Source organism: Nannospalax galili, unplaced genomic scaffold, assembly GCF_000622305.1.
Source record: "Nannospalax galili isolate Female #2095 unplaced genomic scaffold, S.galili_v1.0 scaffold161, whole genome shotgun sequence".
Lineage (NCBI taxonomy): Eukaryota > Metazoa > Chordata > Mammalia > Rodentia > Spalacidae > Nannospalax > Nannospalax galili.
The window spans coordinates 5,274,957-5,295,852 of NW_008348586.1; the positions used below are offsets into that span (position 1 = coordinate 5,274,957).

The 20,896-nt window shown below is 41.8% G+C and overlaps 1 protein-coding gene across 2 annotated transcripts in view; it reads left to right on the plus strand.

Moving 5' to 3' along the window:
* Positions 1-20,896, plus strand: part of Sorcs3 (sortilin related VPS10 domain containing receptor 3) — a 664,579-nt gene that overhangs the window by 205,859 nt on the left and 437,824 nt on the right. For both annotated transcript variants that reach the window (XM_008845711.1, XM_029569661.1), the window contains exon 2: positions 2,111-2,178. In XM_008845711.1, the coding sequence (XP_008843933.1) occupies positions 2,111-2,178 (68 nt within the window). The remainder of the gene's footprint in view (positions 1-2,110; positions 2,179-20,896) is intronic.

Genomic DNA, 20,896 nt, shown 5'->3' on the forward strand with positions numbered 1-20,896 from the left:
GATTGGGGTAGCTGCTGCACCGAGTGGCAGGCGTGACTCCACAGGGAGCAGAGCAGTCAGGAAAGCTGGAAGGAAGGCTAGCTAGAATTGTCATGAAGTTCTGGGCAAAGTTCGGTAATCCCATTAGGGAATTGTAAGGTTAGTGTCACTCATCAGTGGAGTCTCACATCATTCAGAAAGAGGCATATCTTATTGTATCTGTTGCACTTAGTCATTAGCTGGAAGCAGCTCTTGGGAGGTGTGGACTTGGCAAGAAGGTAGCGATGACAGCTGGGTTCTTCAGTCAGCGACACCCCCTACAGTAGGAGTAGCAGCTTGTGAAGAGGTAATACTGGAGAAAATGAAGCGATCTGACTTGCTCCTGTAGAGTCCTAGATGGTCATTCCGACTTATACCTAGTTATAGTATAGTTTTGAGCTTCTTTTTCCAGAATTTGGGATGGGTGCTCCTAACTGCTTATGTTTTTACACGGTAGCTTTAAGAATGACTATGTAGATGAAAGGCCAAAGGAAAGGATGAAAAACACTGGTGTGTGTATATGCAATAAACCAAAATTCTCAGACTCAATGTAAGGCATTTTTTATAAATAATAAAGAAAAGTCCTAGGACTCTGTTAAACACTGGCTTTAACACATGAGGAAACTAACGATGAATGAGAGAGACCAGGAATACTGAGTGACCCTGGAGAGCAGTCACATAGGTTTGCACACTCCTTGCTCTCAGGTTGCAGTAGTATGACAAGTGGCATGGAAGATGGCTACTCCCATCAGACAACACCACCTGTGAAGAAGCCTAAGCTCTCCAGTAATAGCATCACCAAGAAGTTAAATAGCATCACCCAAGTCAACTTTGAATGGACTCCCTTTGGCCTGTAATGGACCATGATCTCTTTCCTTTAATTTCTTTTTTACTTCACATAGAAGAAATGGAGATGGGACTGACTGACCCCATGGAGTGCTGGATGAGAGTAAATCTCAAAGTGAACACTTTGTTGTTAGTTAAATGCTATAAAAATGTTCAATATAATGGCTGATTATTTTTCTTTAATCTTAAATGGATACCTAGAATGAGAAAGCCCCATCTTGGTAGCCGAAATTCATTATCTCAGAAATAGTTTAATGGCTGCTGTGCAAATGAACTGGAGGAAGTTAAACTGTGGAATGGGAAGGAGCTAAGAAAAGTGAAATGAGTTGTGTATTAACTTTAGATAAACACAATTATATGCAACTGGATTATCACATGTGTAGGCCGATGTGTATTACCTACCTGAATTTTGATTAAAATGGCACTTGGCATTCTTAGAGCCAGAAAGTTGTGCTTAAACACTGTCCAGGCACATAATGGGGCAGGTAGGAAAGTATCTGATAATCAGATTCTCAGCTGGAGGCCACAGGGGCAGACCAGGCGGGCCAAGTATATACCAGTTCAGATATATCACTAACTGTATCACAGACAACTCTAGCTCTTTGTCTCTGGGTTTCTTAACTTTAAGTGGAGTCAGGAAAATGGTCCTGGAATCCAGTGAAGTCTAATGACCTGCTTACTGTGAGGTGGGGGCAGTTGGCACATGATCAGTGGCAGGTAGTCTCAGAGGACATTGGGGACTGAACCTAGTGCTGTTCAGGTATTTGTGCCTGGTGAAAACATAAAATCTCTTTGAACTCCTCTGTAGACAGAACGTGTTGACCCAGTTCCCTCTTAGTCTTTTAGATCCTATTCTGTATATCAGTCATCTTGAGATCAAAAGCAAGGCGGGCCTCTGATCTCTGGGTGGCCTTGGTAGTGAACAAAGCCAGCTGGCCTGGGCCTGACCTTGAAGAAGGACAGATGTGAAGAAACCACTGTAGTACCCAATTAATTCCTGTTGCATGTTTTATTTCAAATGCAAAGCAGTGTCAGGATTAAAATAAATGATACCGGTTACTGGGATGCATTAAAATAATAATTTCTTCCCCCTTGCTTGATCCTATAATATCCCTCAAATTCAGTGGATAAATATTAAACCCTCCTCTGGGTGATACTAGCTGCATTGTGTGCCGCTACTCAAACTAAACTAAGCTTCCTTTTCCCCCCTTTCCCATTCCTCTGCCCTCATCCCCACCCCCTGCAGGTCATACTGATCTTGACGAAGCTGTACGACTTCAACCTGGGGAGTGTGACTGAGAGTTCTCTGTGGAGGTAAGTGGATTAGAGCATCTTCAAGCTGCCCTGGCTGGCTTGACTGGGGAAACATGTAAGCCAAACAGTTGAGAAGCCAGTTTCAGAAGAAACAGAAGATCTTCCTCTTTGCTGGCCTATGTGGAATCAAGCTGGGGGTGAAGTGAGAGTGGAGGTGGGCATGAATTCCCTTAGCACTCTGCCTATCATACAGCCATCTTGCTACCGTGTTGCTTCTGCAGGTCAGCAGTGCCTGGTTCTACTTGGTGCAGGCAGGGTTTGGCCGAAGATCAGAGGAGAAACATGCCAAGCAGAGACTCTTAGCAAGGGAGCCAGGGCTGGAGTAGATAACTTGTAGTGGTTGTGAATTTGGCCCAGGAACCATCTCTAGCACCTGGAAGGGGCTGTGGTTTTCAAGATCAGTGCCTACATGGATGGAACAGACATATATCTGCATGATGACTTTCATGGTGCCTTGACAGTTTGCTTTCAGGCTCTTCTCCCCATAAAATATTAATTTTATTTCTTATTACATCATAAAAATATTATAATAATTGGTAGAAAGATAAATATCTCAATACCCTTTAGTAAAATGTTTTTTTTTTCATCTTAAAAGTTTATTTTTATTTTAAAAGCACTTTAAATATTCCTTGGGCCTCAGAAAGTTCTGTGTACTGTATGCATTGTACCTCTCGGGCCTAGAGGATAAGATGGCCTTGATGGTCATCTTGAGATATAGGGGACATAGGGGTGGAGGAAGGCTAAGGGGACTCTGATTTTGGTGTGATGCTAGGTGTTCCTCTGGGCAGGGAACCCTGTGTACAGCCTCCCACATCCTTTCCCACCTGTGCACACTCATGGATACACTGGTGTGCAGTCATCCTGGGCAATAGCTAGCTTCACTAGCCACTGGGGGCTTCATCAGCCCCAGTGTCTTGTTGCCTCATGCTGGGTGCTAACTGCTTCAATGGCTATGTCATTTTCTTTCATTCTCTCTGCTATGTGTTAACACTGCTGAGGACACTGTTACAAAAGGCCACTTATCTGTCTGCAGTACCATCCCAGTACCATGTCCTGAGGATTTCCTGGGGCCTTGTATCAAAAAGTCTAGCCTATTAGATGTCCCATTTTCTGATCTGTATGTTTGCAGAGAGCTAGCCAGAGCAGCTCTGTCTGAGAAGGGAGACTATGGTCACAGTATAAGTTAAATATTTAGGGGCTAAGTGCTCAGGCCAATGGAAGCATGCCTCTCTTTGTACAGAGGGCATTGTACCTAATTTTGCTGTTTAGTGAAAGTTGGCAGAGATATACATTTTCAGTCTGCCTATAAGAGGAAAGCCTGGCAGTTTCCACTCATGCAGTACTTTCTGGGAATTAGAGCTCAACCTTCCGAAAGCCCCTGGATAGTGATGCTGTGTACACTCTAAGTCTCATTCCTGTGCAGTTGGCTTGTCCCAGTCGTGAAATGAATTAATACATCCTGGCTGTATATTTGGAAATATCTATGCCTAACACTGCAAGTTTCAGAAAAGGTTTGGCTAGTTCCAGGAATAGGCCAGGCAAATCCAGAGAGCGTGGCCTGGTTGCTTGATGTCAGTCCCTGAAGTATTCAAGAGTGTTCTTCTTGATCATATGAGCTGCAGAATTCTACAACCTACAGTATACAGCCTAGTCACTCCAGACACGCTAGCATCCAACTGCCAGAGTTTAAATGCCACTTTGTACCAGTGAATTCTGTAACTTACCTTTGGGCACTGTACTTAGCCTCTGCCTGTTAGTTTCCTGGGACTTCCATAGTAAATGACCCCAAATGGGTGGCTTAAAATAGCATACATTTATTCTCTCAGTTCTGGGGTCTAGAAGTATGAGTTCAAGGTGTTCATGGGCTCATACTATTGCTGGAGGCTACAGGGAGAATCTATCTTTCAGCATTTGGGGGCTGCTGGAACTTGTGGCTATAGCACTCCAATTCTGCCTTCATCTCCACATGATGCTATCCTCTCTGTCAGTACTTCCCCTCCCCTGTTTCTCCTGTTCCTGGTAATGAAATTGTCATTTGATCAAGGGTGATTTTATCTTAGCATGCTTAATGGCATCTGCAAAGGTGCTCTTTTCAATATGTTTCCATGATAGGATCTAGAAATCAGGACATGGACATCTTTTTTTAAAAAACCCATCATCCAACCCATGCTAACCTCTGATACTCAGCTTCCCTTCATATAAGTTGGAGATAGTACAGAACACACCCCTGCTCTTGTTATATTTTTCTTATGACTCCTCAGACTCATATACCACCTTCCTCTGGAGTATCTCTGTTTATCTCCTCCCTGGCTTATAATTCCCAGAGGTCAAGGAATTCCTCCCTCCCTCCCATCTCTGCTCACAAGTCCCACATCAGTAAGTCCTTTTCCCAGAATTTCACATTACACTACCTGACCACAATCTCCTTCCCAGTATTTATCACCACTTAGGCAAGCTAAATATCTGCTTATTGATTTATTTATTGCCTAGTGACAGCCACTAACATCTAAGCTTTAGAGAAAGGGAGGCTTTTGTTGGTTAATTTTCACCCAGCGCTGTCTCCTTAGCACCTAGAGGAGAATCAGGCACTCAAGAGGTACTTAATAAATGTTTGCTCAACAAATGAATTAGTGAGTGACTTGTAAGGATTAAATAATAAATGCAAAAATACTCAGGACAGTAGCTAAGTAGGAAGCACTTCATGTCATTAGTAATGACTATTAGAATCTTGTGTGTTTATATAGGGTTTTTCATCCCCATTATTGACTTTATGTTTAGGGATCCATTGCTGCGGGGACTGTGTGAGGGAAACTGTAGGCCATCAGGCCATCAAGGGGTGTTCTCTAGGAATTAGCAGCAACTTCAAGGATAAAGGCAGGAGTTAAGGAGAATGTGGCTCAGAATGTTGTCCTTTGGGGCATTTACAGGGAGTTGGAATATCAGTTTCTATGTTGTGGAAGATGTTCTTTCATAGGAAAGCTTCTTTGAGCTTCTATTGGAATGAAGGGAAGGACACAGTTTGAAAAGTGATGAGTGGAAAAATGTCTTTAGACAAAGCAAAGAGCATGAGGCTCAGGGCTGTAGGTGAGGAGAGAGTCAAGGAGGAGGTAGAGAAAGCCAGATGGGAGCATGCAGGGACCCACGCAGTTGACAGAAAGAGCCCAGCCCAGGTTGGTTCCTCCAGTGCAGTTTACAGAAAATAAATTCCATACGGGGTGACCTTTTGGGGATTTGTAAATATTATGGGCTTTCCCTGTGGATAAATTTCATGTAGGAATATATTTTTGTGATAGATTTCAGGGGCTTTATGAGCCGATCAAACTTCTTAGGAACTCTATGCTAGACCATGAATGAAGGAAAGTATTGTTCCTCAATTCTGTAGGTTTTCCTACTTTGCTGGTCTCACTGGGAGTCTTCCAAGGCTTTCCCGTCTTCATTCAGCTAAGCGTCCCTCTCTCCATTATCTTTTCTTGTACTGATGATGATGATACAGTTTATAGTTAGAGCCTGGAGCACTATGATTTTCCTCCCTAATATAGTGGACTGAAAAAAGAAACTAAATTAAACATGAACCCTTTCAGCTTCCTGATTTGGCTGAATATGCTTAAGCAAGTTGAAATTGAATCTAGTGATTCTTCTTCAATTTTCTGTGCATAGGGAAACCCTGGAGTGGCAGCTGTCATGACAAGATGATGCCTCTTGCCAAAGGGTGATGGGATTGTTTGCCCCTCTGGATTAATAATTCAGAGTCCCTCTACTCCCAAATAGACACAAAGATTAAAAGCATCAAATCGTGGAGCTCTGCCTATGTCCTTGTGACATCCTTCTGCAATTATTTCGTGCTGGTAGGCTGAAGGTAGTCAAATTATTTTTTCTACTAACACTAGGATGGCTGTTCAAATTTGTCATTTAGTACAACCATCTAGTGCCATCTCTAGGATTCCAAGTGTAAAGGGTTGAAGAGGCAAGGACACAATGCTTGCTCTGGATTATACAGGACATGAACTGAGATCAGGAGCTTTCCCTAGCCTCTGCTCTGAGTTCCTTCCACAGTGTCTTTTGTCCTAAATGGAAACGGCAGCTAGATGCAACCATCCTATTCCCATCTTCCCTAGTCCCAACTGACCATGGGCCATACTCACTTAGTGTATAGGTGCTGTAGACTCAAAAGAAGGGCCTTTCTGCATAATCTACATCTGGAGACGCTTTGATGCTATTATGTCCCTCTCACACACATGGCTACCTTTGCCCCATTTGGAGGCTTACTATTCTCATTTAGAGAAGTAAAACTCTGATATGGCCAGTTAATCCATTACTGGAGGCTGAAATCTTTAGTTTTAAATTTAAGTCATAGGCAATAATTATATTTGATTGACAGATGATTTGTTAGACTCAGTTCTATGTGTCTTAAACATTAGCTTTTGGAAAACAAACTGTAACTTCCTTTCTCTCAACGAAGTTTTAAGGATCCACTTTTAGAGATGAACTAGCTGCCATCTGCCCATATCAAGCGAAGTCTCTGACAATGGACCCCGAGGCTTCTGCTTCAGATCAAAATACACTGTGGTTGAGGAACTGCGTGGGTCAGGTACCACAGTGGTGGGGTTTCTGTAAGTGTGGAATTTCCACAATACTGGGCTCTCCACATGCATGGTCTCTCCACAAGCACAGGGTTTCCACAGGTATGGAGTCACCATAAGAATTTTCCTGGTTTAGGGGCTCTCAGAGGGTTAAATGAATTTACAATTATCTAGGCACAGGAAGAGCCCATAATCCTTTGAAATAAATCTCTGCCCCATATTTGGAGGGCCAGTGGTTTTCATTCTTCTCCTTTCTTGCTTTATTTCATCCACTAGTCCAACAGAGCGGGAGGCATTCTGCTTGTAGAAACTCTACCAGGTGACAGCCATTCCTCCTTAAGCCTTCAGGGTCTCTAGAGCAGAGGAACTTCTAGGTTAGGGTGTTTACAGGGACGACTGATTCCTGTGCACATCCATATGGAGACACAGCTGACTCTCCTCCTTGGGTGGGACGTCTCTTCCCTGCTCACTGTCTGTTTCACACCCTTATGCTTCACTGGTGATTTGGTCCCAGTCTATGAGCACCTCCAATCAGGGACCTTGCGCCTTAGGTGCTTCTGGATTTGCAATGAATAAGCATTTAAACTGTGTTATAAAGGTTTGGAGATCTGAATGGAGTTTCCATTAGCCCCTAGCCAGTCCCAGCCTCAGCTGCTCTTTGCTCTGTCTCTTTCTTTGTATTGAGTTGTCTTTTTCTCCTACCTCTTGGGACTCCTGTGCCTTTTCATCTGCTTCACAAGCTGTTGTCTGAACCATTTATTTCCTCTCTAATTGTTCTGTCAGTGACCTTTCTCAGGGATGCTGCTTTTTAAATAGAAAATGGAGACCTTTTGGATTTATTAATTTTTTGTTTGCCAAGAAAACCCTGACAATAATTGCTTAGACTTCCCAGAAGTTATTAGTTTACAAATTTTAATGACACTCATGATTTATTTATGTGCTTCCTTCTTTCTCCAGCTGCTCACCCCAATTCCTTAGTGGAATTCCTGCTGAACTTCAGTGAATTAAGGGAAACAAACCTGGAGATTGGAATGACATTTTTTTTTGGCTAGTTTGTTAATTAAAAGCATTCAGTCCTATTCGTTAGGTATTTCACATGTGAGGTTCCAAAGGCTGGACTAATACAGGCTGTGAAATCCTCCCTGTAGAAATGGAACCTTCTCCTACTTGCTTTCAGTGGTAACGAATCTGAAGAAAAATCCCAAATGGGTCACAGAGCATTCACTTGAACAGGTACTAATTGAGCATCCGTTTTGTGAGCAGTCTCCTTGTTGTGAAATCCAGAATAAGGATGTCGTGATGGCTATCCTCAAGGAGTGTTTAGCCTGCTGGAAAGAGAAGATATATATACATAGGCAATTACAGCAAGTCTGTGCAAGAACATGTATAAGTAAAATGTGGTGCCTTCCGCAGTGAGTGGCTCTGCTCTAGAAATACTTTTCCTTCTCCTGTCATTGTCCCACCACTTTTCCTAAAGAATGCAAAACTGTCGTAGGAGTGAACTGGAGAAAAACTGGAATGACCTATATTATTTTGCTGGTTTATAAGATTTTTGATTTATTTTTATTTTGCATGCATGAGTATTTTGCCTGCATGTATGTTAGTGCACCCATGTGTGCAATGCCTGAAGAGGCTAAAAGAGGGCATCAGATTCCCCTGGAGCTGGAGTTACAAACAGCTGCGAGCTACCGTGTGCATGTTGGGAACTGAACCCAGGTCCTCTGCAAAAGCAGTCAGTTCTCTTAAGCACTGAGCTATCTTTCCAGCCCCAATTTTGTTAATTTTTAATTAAAAAAAACCTGTGTGTGTGTGTGCTGTACGCATATGTGAATAGTATGTGGTGCTGTGTGCATCTATGTATGGAGTCCACATATGTGTGGAGTCCAGAGGTTGATGTTGCGATGTTTCCTTCAATGGCTTTTTTCACCTTGATTTTTGAGGCAAAGTCTCTTTTTGAATCTTGAGTTTGTCATATAGGCAAGTCTTGCTGGACAGTGAGGCTCCAGGATCTACCTGCTTCCCCTAGGTAGGGTTTCAGGCCCATACCACCAGGCCTTCTGGGGATATGGATCCAGGTTTACTTCTCCCCAGCACCTTAATTTAATTTTTTTTAAGTTTGCATACAGAGTGATGAGTTTCAACATGACATCTGCATCCATATGTCATTATGATTTATTCTTCCTCATACCCCTTCTCCCAGCCCTCCTCCCTCCCCGCTCCCCTCCTGCTGGTCCCCTCTTCCCTCCCAATGGTCCTCTTTTCTGCTCTCAGGGCCCTTGATTACTCTCTCTTCCCACTAAGATCTCTTCTTCCCTTCCCGTGCTCTCCTTTCTACCTCCTTGATTTACATGCATATACATATATGTGTGAATTTATGTGAATATATAAATATATATGTATGTATTTAAACCTAGATTCACATATGAAAGGAAACATTGTATTTGTCTTCATGTATTTGGCTCATTTCACTTAACATGACAATCTTCTGTTCCATTCATTTTCCTGCAGATGTTATGATTGCAGTTTTCTTTGTGAGTGAATAAAATTTCATTATGTATATAACCACATTTTCTTAATCAGTTCATAGTATTTTCCAATGAACATCTAGGTTGGGTTCATTTCTTAGCCATTGTAAACAGTACAGCAAAGAACATTGATATGCAGGTATCTCTGGAGGGTGCTGACTTGCAATCCTTTAAATATATGCCCAGAAATGGTATAGCTAAGTCACATGTTAGTTCTGCTTTTTTTTAGATACATCTATATTTACTTCTGTAGTGCTTATACCAGCTTATAGTCCTACCATCAATCTATAGGAGTTCCTTGTTTCCCACATTCTTACCAGTACTGTTTTGCTGTTGAATAAAAGCTCAAGTTATTTCTTGAGTAGGATTGAGCATCTTAAGAAGAAAAATTAGGGGCCAAAGAGTTGGTTCAGTGGTTAAGAGCACTGGCTGCTCTTACAGAGGACCCAGGTTTGAGCCTCAGCACTCACATAGTGGCTAACAACTGTTCGTAACTCCAGTTCCAGGGAATCTGACGCCCTCTTCTGACCTCTGTGGGGATCGCATGAGGGGGTGCACTTAAATACATGCAGGCAATACCCTCATACATATAAAATAAAAATGATAAAACATAAAAAAGAGAGACTACATCAGTTTCTTGCTATTCATAGGGGATTGGATCCAGAATTTTCCATGGATACCAAACCTGGGGTTGCTCAGGATACTTATATAAAATGTACATAGGAAACAGCATCAGGCAAACATATATTTTCCCATAGCCTATGCACATCCTCTTGTTTATTTTAAAATATCCTTAGATTACTTATGATGCCTAATGCAATGCAAAGCCTGTGTAAGCTGTGCTTTATCATTTATGGAATAATGACAATAAAAAAGTCTGTGCATATTTAATTCATACATAGTTTTAGCAAATATTGTTTTTCTGTGGCAAACAAACCCAGAGTTCTAGGCACATAATGCCTGGAAATGATTCATTTCAATGGACAGAGGATTTCCTGAGTCTTTCCCTCTAAGTACTCATCTGTATTTGGTGAGAAATGAAGGTTAATACATTTCTTGGTCCGAATATACCAGATGGTGGCAGTGGTGGTGGTGGTGGTGGTGGTGATGATGATGATGATGATGATGATGATGATTATCATCATCTTGGGTGCAAGATGCAGAGAATGGTTTTTCAGTTTCCTCAACAAAATCTTGAGGTTCCTCATCTTTTACAGATATTTTTGGCTGTAACTTCTGGGGAAAACTATACTCATTGCAAAGCTTTGTTACTCTCCTGTGAGTAACATGAAAGGCAGGGAGGGGCCATGAATACTTCTCAAGTTTAGTGTATTCACTGGATTACATGGTAATGTATTCAAAGTAATGCAGATTTCTGGCTCCATCCATTGATTCTAACTTAGTAAGACTGATGTTCCTCTGACATATGTAATTTTAAAAGCCTCTTGCTTCCTTCTGAACTTAAGGTAGGATAAGGAACCACTGATCTCCTAGGAACTATGGGTACTAGACCCATCTCTGTTACTAATTAATTGGGTTACTCATACTATCCTTCTGTTTCCTCATAAATAAAGTCATTGGATGAAATATTCTCTTAAATCTCTTTCAACTCTGAGTCTACTGACACTGCCTCCTTGGATTGTCAAATAGGAAGCACAGACAAGATTTATGATGCTCAATGGATTCCTTTCATGTGCTAACTGTGTCAGCCTTGGGTACAGCCACCCTCCTTAAGATATCTGGTGGTGCAATCCAGAGTCAACAACATAACACACCCAGTTAACTTATTGTTCAAGGATGGTTATTGGCCAATTGGCGGGCATTGGCCAGAACACCTGTCCAAGCTGCTTAGAGTCATTAAACATATGGAGCATCATTCAATCCATGGAAGCCTTTGTTCCTAAAAGAATAAAATAGGAGTTTCCTCTGAATATTAGTTCATTAGAAATCTTACGTTGCTGGGGAATAACAAAATGAAAATATTGGATAAATGGTTCTGGATTACGGATTTGATGTTCTTTTATTTATTATGAGAAAGAGTACCTCTTTCCATGGCCTGATTTTTTTCTTTTGCTAGGCAGGATCCTGACATGCATAAATCTTGATTTTTGTCCCGTGGTGAGGGAATGCATTCCTTTGGTATGAACTGTGTCTGTTGATTGTTATGTTGTCTTCTTTTTCTTTCAAATTCAGTATCATTTTTATTACGATCATAAATAGCCTCACCATTTGGAGAAGGGGTGTGGAATTCTTCCCATCCCCTTCCACAGCCGAGCTCCTGCTCATATTCTCAGCAGTAGATTCATTAGCCTTCTGATGAAGTTAATAAGTGAGCAGGACCAGACAGTCTCTTCTAAAATAACATTTATAAATGGATGCATTTCCCTACTCTCTAAGGTAGGCTTTAATTTATTTCCCTGCCAGATGTCCACATGTGTAAAACTATGATAGGTGGGCTTTTGGAAAGTGGGCTAAAGCTCAAAATGGGAAAAACTCAATTCACAGAGAGCCTATCTATTTTCACATTTATAGGAAAGTGGATTTTACAAACCGCATCCCTGCTTATAGTTACCTTTTCATCATTTGGTGGCCAGTTACTTTGTTGGCCACAGACAGTTCATGTCATTAGAAGTCTTCTGGCAGCTTCATCATAAAGATCACTGCCCTAGACATTATTTGGGGAACAATAAATTGTTAAGAAGATGCCTTCTCTGCCACATGTCATGGAGGCTTCTTTTTTAGGAATCACTGAACTTGCAGCAGAAAAATTTCACATCTTCCTGTTGCTTCTGTACATAATGTGTAAGTCCAAAGTGAAGTCAAGTCTTAACAGGCAATGTGTAAACTTTATCTTTTATAACCTATTCCCTTCTTCAATGGTACTGGGCTCTCAAACTTGGATATTTATGGTCATTGCTCATATGATTCCATGGTGCTTCTCACAATTATGGGAGGAAGGTGTGGCCTGTGAAATTCAATATTCCATTTCACAGATGGATAAGCTAAAGTCCATAGAGGGTTGATGGCTAGTGATTTCAGATCTGGGACCCAAATTGGTTCTCCTAGTTCTCAGTGCCTTCTAACTCTTGTCATATTAGCAATCACTCTTTCCTGGCCTTTCCTGCTCGGTAGCATATTTCATAAGAGATCTATGGCAAAGGGACTGCTTTGGGGAATAGAAGTGGGTTTCTTGGATATTTGTCTAAATGGTTTTTACTTTAGGTGAATCATGAGAATCACCTGGGAAATTTAAGAAAAGTCAGTTTCCTGGGCCTCATTCCAAATGTACTGAATCAATTTCTGGGATCAAGATCTAGGAACTTACCGTTTTAAAGAGCTCTACTCTTGATTAGGGTATAGTCACTGACCTATGAGACTTCATGACCATCTTGGCTTCTAGTAGATTCATGAAAACTTGTTCTAGGGAACCTTCCTCTGGAACATCAGCTCTCCCTGTGCCCATTTTCCCTACAGCTGGCTACGAGAGAGTGACTGTCACTCTCGCAGAAGCCCACAGTTGCACCTCTTTTGTATAAATGACAACCATTAATGATTGGAATGAATTCTGGCACTTACTAATTAGCTCCCATTCTGTCGGCACCAGACTTGTCTAATTGGGCAATTAACATTGATCTTGGAGAGCACTGACTCAAGAGAGTGGTCATGGAAGTTGCTTTCTATCTTGAGGTAAACCTTACGAGGGTAAGTTGGCAGCTAGGAGTCTAGTGTCCATGGGGATCAGACAATACAATGAATAGGGAATGGATTCCAGGTGACCTTGGAAGGCTTTCTGCTCATAAAAGGATCTTTGGTCATTAACAATAGAAATCATCACTAACTTAAGATATCGTATTTGCTGGAAATACTGGGATAGCTCAACATCGTGGAGATAAAAACCCAAACCTCAGAAATGATAAAAGTTTAGGTTTCTCCAGGTATTACAGCTGCTGTACGTCCTGGCTCTACTCCCTTGTGAGCTTCCAGAAAGTGACATCTGCCCTATCTGGGGTTTATGCTCTTGCACAGAGACTTTAGGGACATTTGGGCTATGTGGTCAAAGCTGTGACTGTCCAGGGATGAGAATTTCCAGGCCCACCTTGGCTCTTGGTCATCTGTGTGCATACCAACATGGAAGCCACCAGAAGAAAGGTAAGAAAGAGTTCTGAGAGCCTCAGACCAGGAGCCTTAATAGATATCACATATTTTCTTTTGGAATCTTTTAAAGTATACAGAACATTTTTTCAATATATTATTAAATTTTTGTGCATTTCTTATAATACATCTTAAGCATATTTAGACTCCCCTTCATATCTATACTCTCCCATAGTTCTCCCCACCAGATTTCATGCATCCCATCATATATGTTAAGGCCTACTGAGTCAAGTTTGTGTCCCCAGATGCCCTCCAGTGTGAGTTCATCCACTGGAACCTGGTCAGCCTATCTAGTATCACTCTCTTAAAGAAGATCATTCTCTGTCACTCAGCAGTGATTAGCTGCCAAGACTTCCTCAGCTAAGGTTGGGGCCTCCTGCCCATTTCTCCAGTTCTATTCTGGGTTTTTTTCTCATTTGAGTGTGCATGGGTCTTGTGAATTCTGTCACCATTGCTGTAAGTTCATATGAGCAAGTTCCCAGAAGCCTAGAAAACTCTGTTTCCTTATGGTCATCCACTATCGCTGGCTTTTGCAATCTTTCTCCCCACTCTACCACAATGGTCCCTGAATTCTGGGTGGGGAGGTTTCATATAGGAATCCCACCCAGGGACACACACTCTGTAGTCTCTTATTCTCTACACTTTAGCCAGTTGTGGTCACCCATGTTAATCGCCCTCTGTTGCATGAGGGAGCTTCACTAGTATGTACAAAATTTTAAAGACTATCTCTCCAATGATACTGTTGATTCAAAAGGCCATCATTTACTTAGCATCAAGGAATATGCAAGGAGCTTCACACACAAACAGCCTTGCAAGGGTTTCATCACATGGTGGCAGATGACAAACTCAATATTCTAGCAGTCAGTTGTAACCAAGATGAAGCTTGGCCCCAGGTCTATAAACTGTAATTATGTCACTTGGTCTTTGTTGTCTCCTCACATAGCTTGTGACTGGCATTAGCTAGTGTTTTGACTTTGATAAGCTTCTCCTGAAGGACAATGAGCTAAAGCCTTGGTCTCTGAGATGCTTTGAGGAGATCGCAAACCCTGGGTACAGTCTGTAGGATCTTGGGATCATGGAGTACATGCCCTTGAAGGGCAAAGTGGGACCCTGGCTCCCTCCCCCTTGTCTCTTTTGGTCTCTATGATGAGATTTTTACTTCACCACATGCTTCTACCATGAGGTGCTGCCTTGCCATAAGCCTGACAGCAACAACCTAATCAATGATCTAGTGAAACTTTAAAAACTATGGACCATAAAAAAGCACTTTTTTGGTAAGTTAAACATCTCAGGTGTTTTCTTTAGGGAGCATTTTCTCAGACTTGGTGCTGAATCTCCACATCTGTTTTTCTAACCCTTAGACAATCTACCACAGTGAAGGTAGTAAGAAGGGCCGGACATATTCCTCAAAGTTTTACTTTTTTCCCTGTAATACTTTTATACCTTGCACTCACCCAGGGATATGAAAATACTTTTAACCATGCACAAATCCTCCACACCTCTTATGATAGAAAGGTGTAGATAATTGGATATTATCTAAGCCTATTATGCCATTTCACATACATCATATATTTTTCTCTATGTCTGTCTTTTTCTGTTATATATAAATATATGTATATACACATAGATGAACCCATGTGGTCTCCCATGCAGGTATGTGTGGAGGCCAGAGGATGTTGGCCTCCTTAATTGCTTCTTTACATTATTTTTTTAAGCTTTTAAAATTTCATACATTTTCCACTCAAATCCAGGCCCCATTCCCCGCTCCTTTCCTTCCCTTATCCCCCACCAAACCCTATGCACTCTTCCCTACATGCTGAGCCCGATTCATTCAGGTGTTTGTACCCAAATGTCCTTCAGTGTAAATGCGTCCACTGGAGTCTAGTCAGCCCATCCGGTGGTTGTATGTAAGTCATACTCTCCCTCACCCAGCAGCAATCAGTCTCAAATAGTTCTCAATCTAGTGGTGACCCTCCACCTATTTCTCACCTCCCCTTTGGGCCCTTGTTTAATTGAGCTGACATGGGTGCCCAGCTCATGCTGCCACAGGCTCACATGAGCAAGCCTCCAGTGGCCTGGAAGCCTCCACCCCCCTACGTTCATGAACCAGCCCTGGCTCTTACAATCTTTCTGCCTCCTCTTCCACAATGGTCCCCGGGCTGTGGGTGAGTGAGTTTCCATATAGGAGTCCTGTCCTATACTCTGCAGTCTCTTATTCTCCAAAACTTGGCCAGGTGTGGCTTTCTGTGTGCATCACACTCTGATATATGTGGAAGCCTCACTGATGAGAGTTGCCTTATTTGTAGAGATTGTTCCATGTGCCTTAGTTGTAGAGATTCGATTGCAGATGTGTCACCTAGTACTGGGCATCTCCCAGGCATATGTTCTCTGTGCCTGACGATGTGCAACTCTGCAGTAACCTCCATCTGTTTAAAAAGAAGCGCTTCTTTGGTGAGTGCTGTATGGCATTCTTGCCACTCTAAGGGAGGTCTCTTCTATCTGGCACTGTGTTCCCTGCCAAGTAGCTCCCAGATGTACATACTCATTAATGTTCAGATACTCTGTGCATTTCTCATAGGGTTTCTAGGGCATCACTTCTCCCTCTAGATTTCCTAGGCCCCAAGGATTCACTCATCGCCACTCTTTTTTCTCCCATCCAGCTTCCCTCCTCCCTCCCTCGTCACAGTGCCCCCATTATCCTCATCCTCTCCCCCAATACCTCCCGACTCCCGCCATCTTTCCTCTCCTGATTGCCCTCCCCCACACACCATGGTCCCTTGTATGTCCCTCCCTCCTCTCCTCCCTGCCCATTACACCCACTTTTTCCATGTCCCCCAGGTTACACCTGTTCCCTGCTAGCTCCCTTTCAGGTTGCTTCTTTTCCTTTATCTCTATGTATCTTTGCCTTTACCTGGCTCCTGGTGTTACATCAGAATTTATATACTCACATGTGAGGGATTGGTGCTGCAATCCACAAATGAGGGAGAATATACATCACTTGCTTTTGTGTTACTTCACTTAGTATAAAACACTGTCTAGTTCTATCCATTTATCTGCAAATTTCATAATTTCATCTTTTCTTACTGCTGAGTAGAACTCTACTGAGTAGATGTCTTCACATTATTTTTTAAGACAAGGTATCTCACTGATCCTGGAAATTGATTTTTGGGATAGACTGGTTGGCTAGCCCATTCAGGGGCCTATATATCTCCCTCCCTACCCAAAGCACTGGAGTCACAGCAGGTTTCATTATGCCTAGCTTTCTTGCGGGTTCTGGGGATCCAAACTCAGGACTTCATGCTTGCATAACAAGCACTGGACCTCTGAGGCATCTCCCCAGCCTTCATTTTTTTTGAGATCCCATCTCATGTAGTCCAGGCTGGCCTTGAACTGATTTTCCTGCTTCTACCTTTTGAGTGCTGTGAATATAGATGTGCACCACCAGACCTGATTTTCCATACATTTTTAATTAGAGTTTTTATTGAGTTAATTTAGGATTCATAAAGACAAAGAGAGAGTCTATATAAACTTTTACCCACTCTTTCTAAATGAAAAATTTACAAAATTATAATAAATATCATAGCCAGGGGACTGGAGAGATGGTTCAGCAGTTAAGAGCACTGGCTGTTCTTGCAGAGGACCCAGGTTAAGTTCCCAGCACCCACATGGTGGCTATCAACCATCCCTAACTCCAGTTTCAGTTCTGACCTCTGCAGGCATTGTATAACACAGGTGTACTTCCAAACATGCAGGAAATACACTCATACACATTAAAAAAATCACAAGCAGGATGCTTACACTCATACAGTTCTCCAGTCTTACAGAGATTTTCTCAGTTTTAGTTGCATTTGGGGTGTGTGTATTTATGTGTGTGTGTGTGTGTGTGTGTGCATATATGTGCTTTTGTGTGAGCACAGTTATGGATGGGTAGGTTTGTCAATCTGTCCCCATAACTAAGATGTAGAGTAGTTCCTTTATCATAAGGTTATCTCTGTGTGTCTTTAAATATTTATTTAGTTATTTGTCTATGTGTATGCATTTATGCACATGTGCGCATGCACACACATGTCACAGTGTGCATTTGGAGGTAAAAGGACAACTTGTAGGAGTCAATTGTTTCCTTCCACCATATAGGTTTCAGAGGTCTAACGTGTGCGCTCAAGCTTGGCAGCAAGCACCTTTAGTTGCTGAGTCATCTCACTGGTTCTCTCCCATTTTTATAATCATTTTCACATCCTTTACTTGATACTCTTAGTTACTAAACCTTGGAAACAATTACTTTGATCTTGATCTCCATCTCTATAATGTTATTTCACAAATGTTATAGAAAATGGTACCACACAGTATTTCAGCACTCTGAAATGGGTTTTTTCATTTAGCATATTCTCTGGAGCATATTATGCAGATTGTTGTTTTTCCACACATCATTTTTAGTTTCTTTCTATTCACTAGAAATGTTTATAACTATGATTTGTTTTGTGTTTTGATCTTGTGTACTGCAGTACTCCCCAGTTCATTTGGTGTTTGCTTTTAAATACTTGCTGTGGACTCAATATTGTGCTAAGGTCTGTCTGAATTAACCATGAAACAGAGTGAGCTTCTCGAATGACAGTTAAGTCCAGGAGAATAGGATGTACTATAGTCATGCATTGATTACGTTCATTTACTGAAATCTATTACATGGATACAGAAAAGATTTTCTCTTCTAATTACCTCCAGTTAAGAGAGAGATGAATGTAGAGAGTGGCAGACTAGAAAGACAAAGGAAGGGAAAGAGATAGAATGAGAGAAAAGGATAGAAAGAATACAAAATTTCATATTCCATCTTTAAGAAACAATTAGATGGGTTTTGTTTCTATGTGTGTATGCACATGAATATATGGTCCTGTGGGTGTGCATGTATGCTTGTTCACATGTGCTTAAAGTTCAGAGCTCAATATTGGGCATTGTTCCTCATGTGCTCTCCTCCATGTTTTTTTGAGACAGGATTTCTTTCTGGCCTGGAGCTCACTAAATAGTGTAGACTGGAGCTAGCAAGTCTCAGGACCTTTCTTTCTCCATCTCCCCAGCACTGGGGTTATAAGTGTGCACCACCATGTCTAGTTTTTTAAGTAGGTTCTGCAGATCAAACTCAGGTCCTCTAGTTTGCACATCAAGCTCTTTACCAATTGAACCATCTCTCCAACCGAGTAATTATATTGTAGATTAATTTTAAATTGGGAAGATCAGAGGATGATTAGATAAGGAGCCATGTAGGAGATGAACTTTGAAGGGCAGATGGGCTATCGGTAGGTGATATGGAGGTGAACATGTTAGGTAAATACTAGGTTAAACACGGGAGGAGGAAGGGATGAGAGAGCATTCAGCAAATGGTCAGAAGGCCAGTGAAGTGGACATGTAGCTGCAATTTGAAGAAGGTCCTGTGGAGGAAGCTGAGCAGGAAGCAAAAGTCATGTGAAACCTTTGATGCCTAGTTGAGCAGTCTGGACATTTTTCTGTGTGTAGAGAGGAAGAAACAAGTCCGTGAACAAAGATTATAGAAGAATATGTTAGAAGGATATGTTTAGCAAATAGGATTTTATGTGAGGAGCAATTGTCAGCAAGTAAGAACAGTTTGGAGACATGACATTCTTTCCTTCATTTCACGTGTTTGCTTATTGTTTTGACAACTCCTGTAGTGTGCTCAGTGATCTGATGTTGCCCATCAGGAATGAAGAGACAGGAAGACTAAGCACATAGATTCATACTTGAGAGAAACTAGAAACATTTTCCCCCACCAGAATCTGTGGTTATCAACTGTATAAGTGGGTAGTATATACGGTTGGGGCTAGTTGAGCTGACTGACCTCATTGAGTCTGAGAGGCCATCAGAGACCAGGCTTCATTGACTCCCTGTACTCAGAGAAAGGTCAGACTTCAAGATTCTGAAAACTAACGTTAAGTATGGAGTCCTGGGGGTGGGGGGTGCACACTGGGCCTCTTTTAATAGATAGTGCAAAGTAGAAAGGAAATAGCTTGACTTCTTCAAATTCCTCCGTTTCATCCTCAAGGTATGCTTCCTGAAGGGGTTTGGGCAGAGGTGGTGGTGGATGGTAGTGATGGACACTGTGAGCATTTAAATTGCCACCAGTTCTGATCTGTTGCAACACTTCAGTGCTTCATCTTTCCATCTTTTTGAAATAATCTGCCTGGACCCCAAAGTCTTGAGAATTGAGAGGCTATGATGCAAGATTTCATTTTGCCAACTCATAAGAAATAATGCATTTCTCATGCTCTCCATTTCCCCCCTTTTGGGAACAATTAAGATTTTTATATAATTTTACTAATGAAAATAATTTTCCAAAATTTGATGAATGAAGAGTCTTCTTAAGAACTCCAGGCACCTCAGCCCTAAGTGACACATCTGCAGTGGACCAGGGACCTCAGACCTAAGAGACACATCTGCAGTGGACCGGGGACCTCAGTCCTAGGTAACACATCTGTAATGGACCAGGCACCTCAGCTCTAGGTGATACATCTACAGTAGAACCTCTATACCTAAGGCACATGGAACATAATGGAACAGGGGTTAGAGAGCACACTAATGCATCTCTCAACTCTCACTGGTGAAACTTCCCCATGCAGGAGAAGGCAATGAACCCAGAAGATAACAACAAACCAAACTGTGGAAAATAAGAGAATGTGGAGTGTGTGTCCCTGAATAGGACTCCTACATTAAACTTCACCCACCCAGGGCTCAAGGACCATTGTGGAAGAAGGGGGCAGAAAGATTGTAAGAGCTGGGGTTCGTGCATGACCATAAGGAAACAGAATCTTCCAGGTTTCTGGGAACTTGCTCGTATGAACCCACAGCAATGGTGACAGACTGCACAAGACCCACACACACTCAAATGAGACAAAAACTCATTTGAACTAGGGTAATGGGCAGAAGGCCCCAACCTTAGCTAAGGATCTCTTGGCAGCTGGTCACGGCTGGATGAGGGAGAACTGATCTTCTTCAAGTGCGTGATGCTAGATAGGCTTCAGTGTATGAACTCATGCTGAAGGACATCTGGGTACACAAACTTGATTCGGGCCTTGATCTGTATGACAGAATGCATGAAATCTGGTCGGGGGGCTATGGAAGAGTACAGGTAGGGACGAGGGACTAAATATGATTAAGATATATTATATGAAATGCACAAATTTCAATAAAAAATACATTGAATAAAATTACCAAGCATCTAAATTCTCTCCAAAACCATTGTGGAAACTTGGCCTCCACATACCTAGATATGGTTTTACCTGTAAAGTTTATATAATTGAGATCCTGTTGTATAACCAATTTCTTTCCTATTTTATATAAAGTTTGACTAAGCATTTTCTATCTTATTCAATGTGTTTTGCAAACATAATTTTAATGTTTGCATAATAGGGTATTATACTGCTGTTCCATAAATTACTTAACTATTCTACTTTTAGA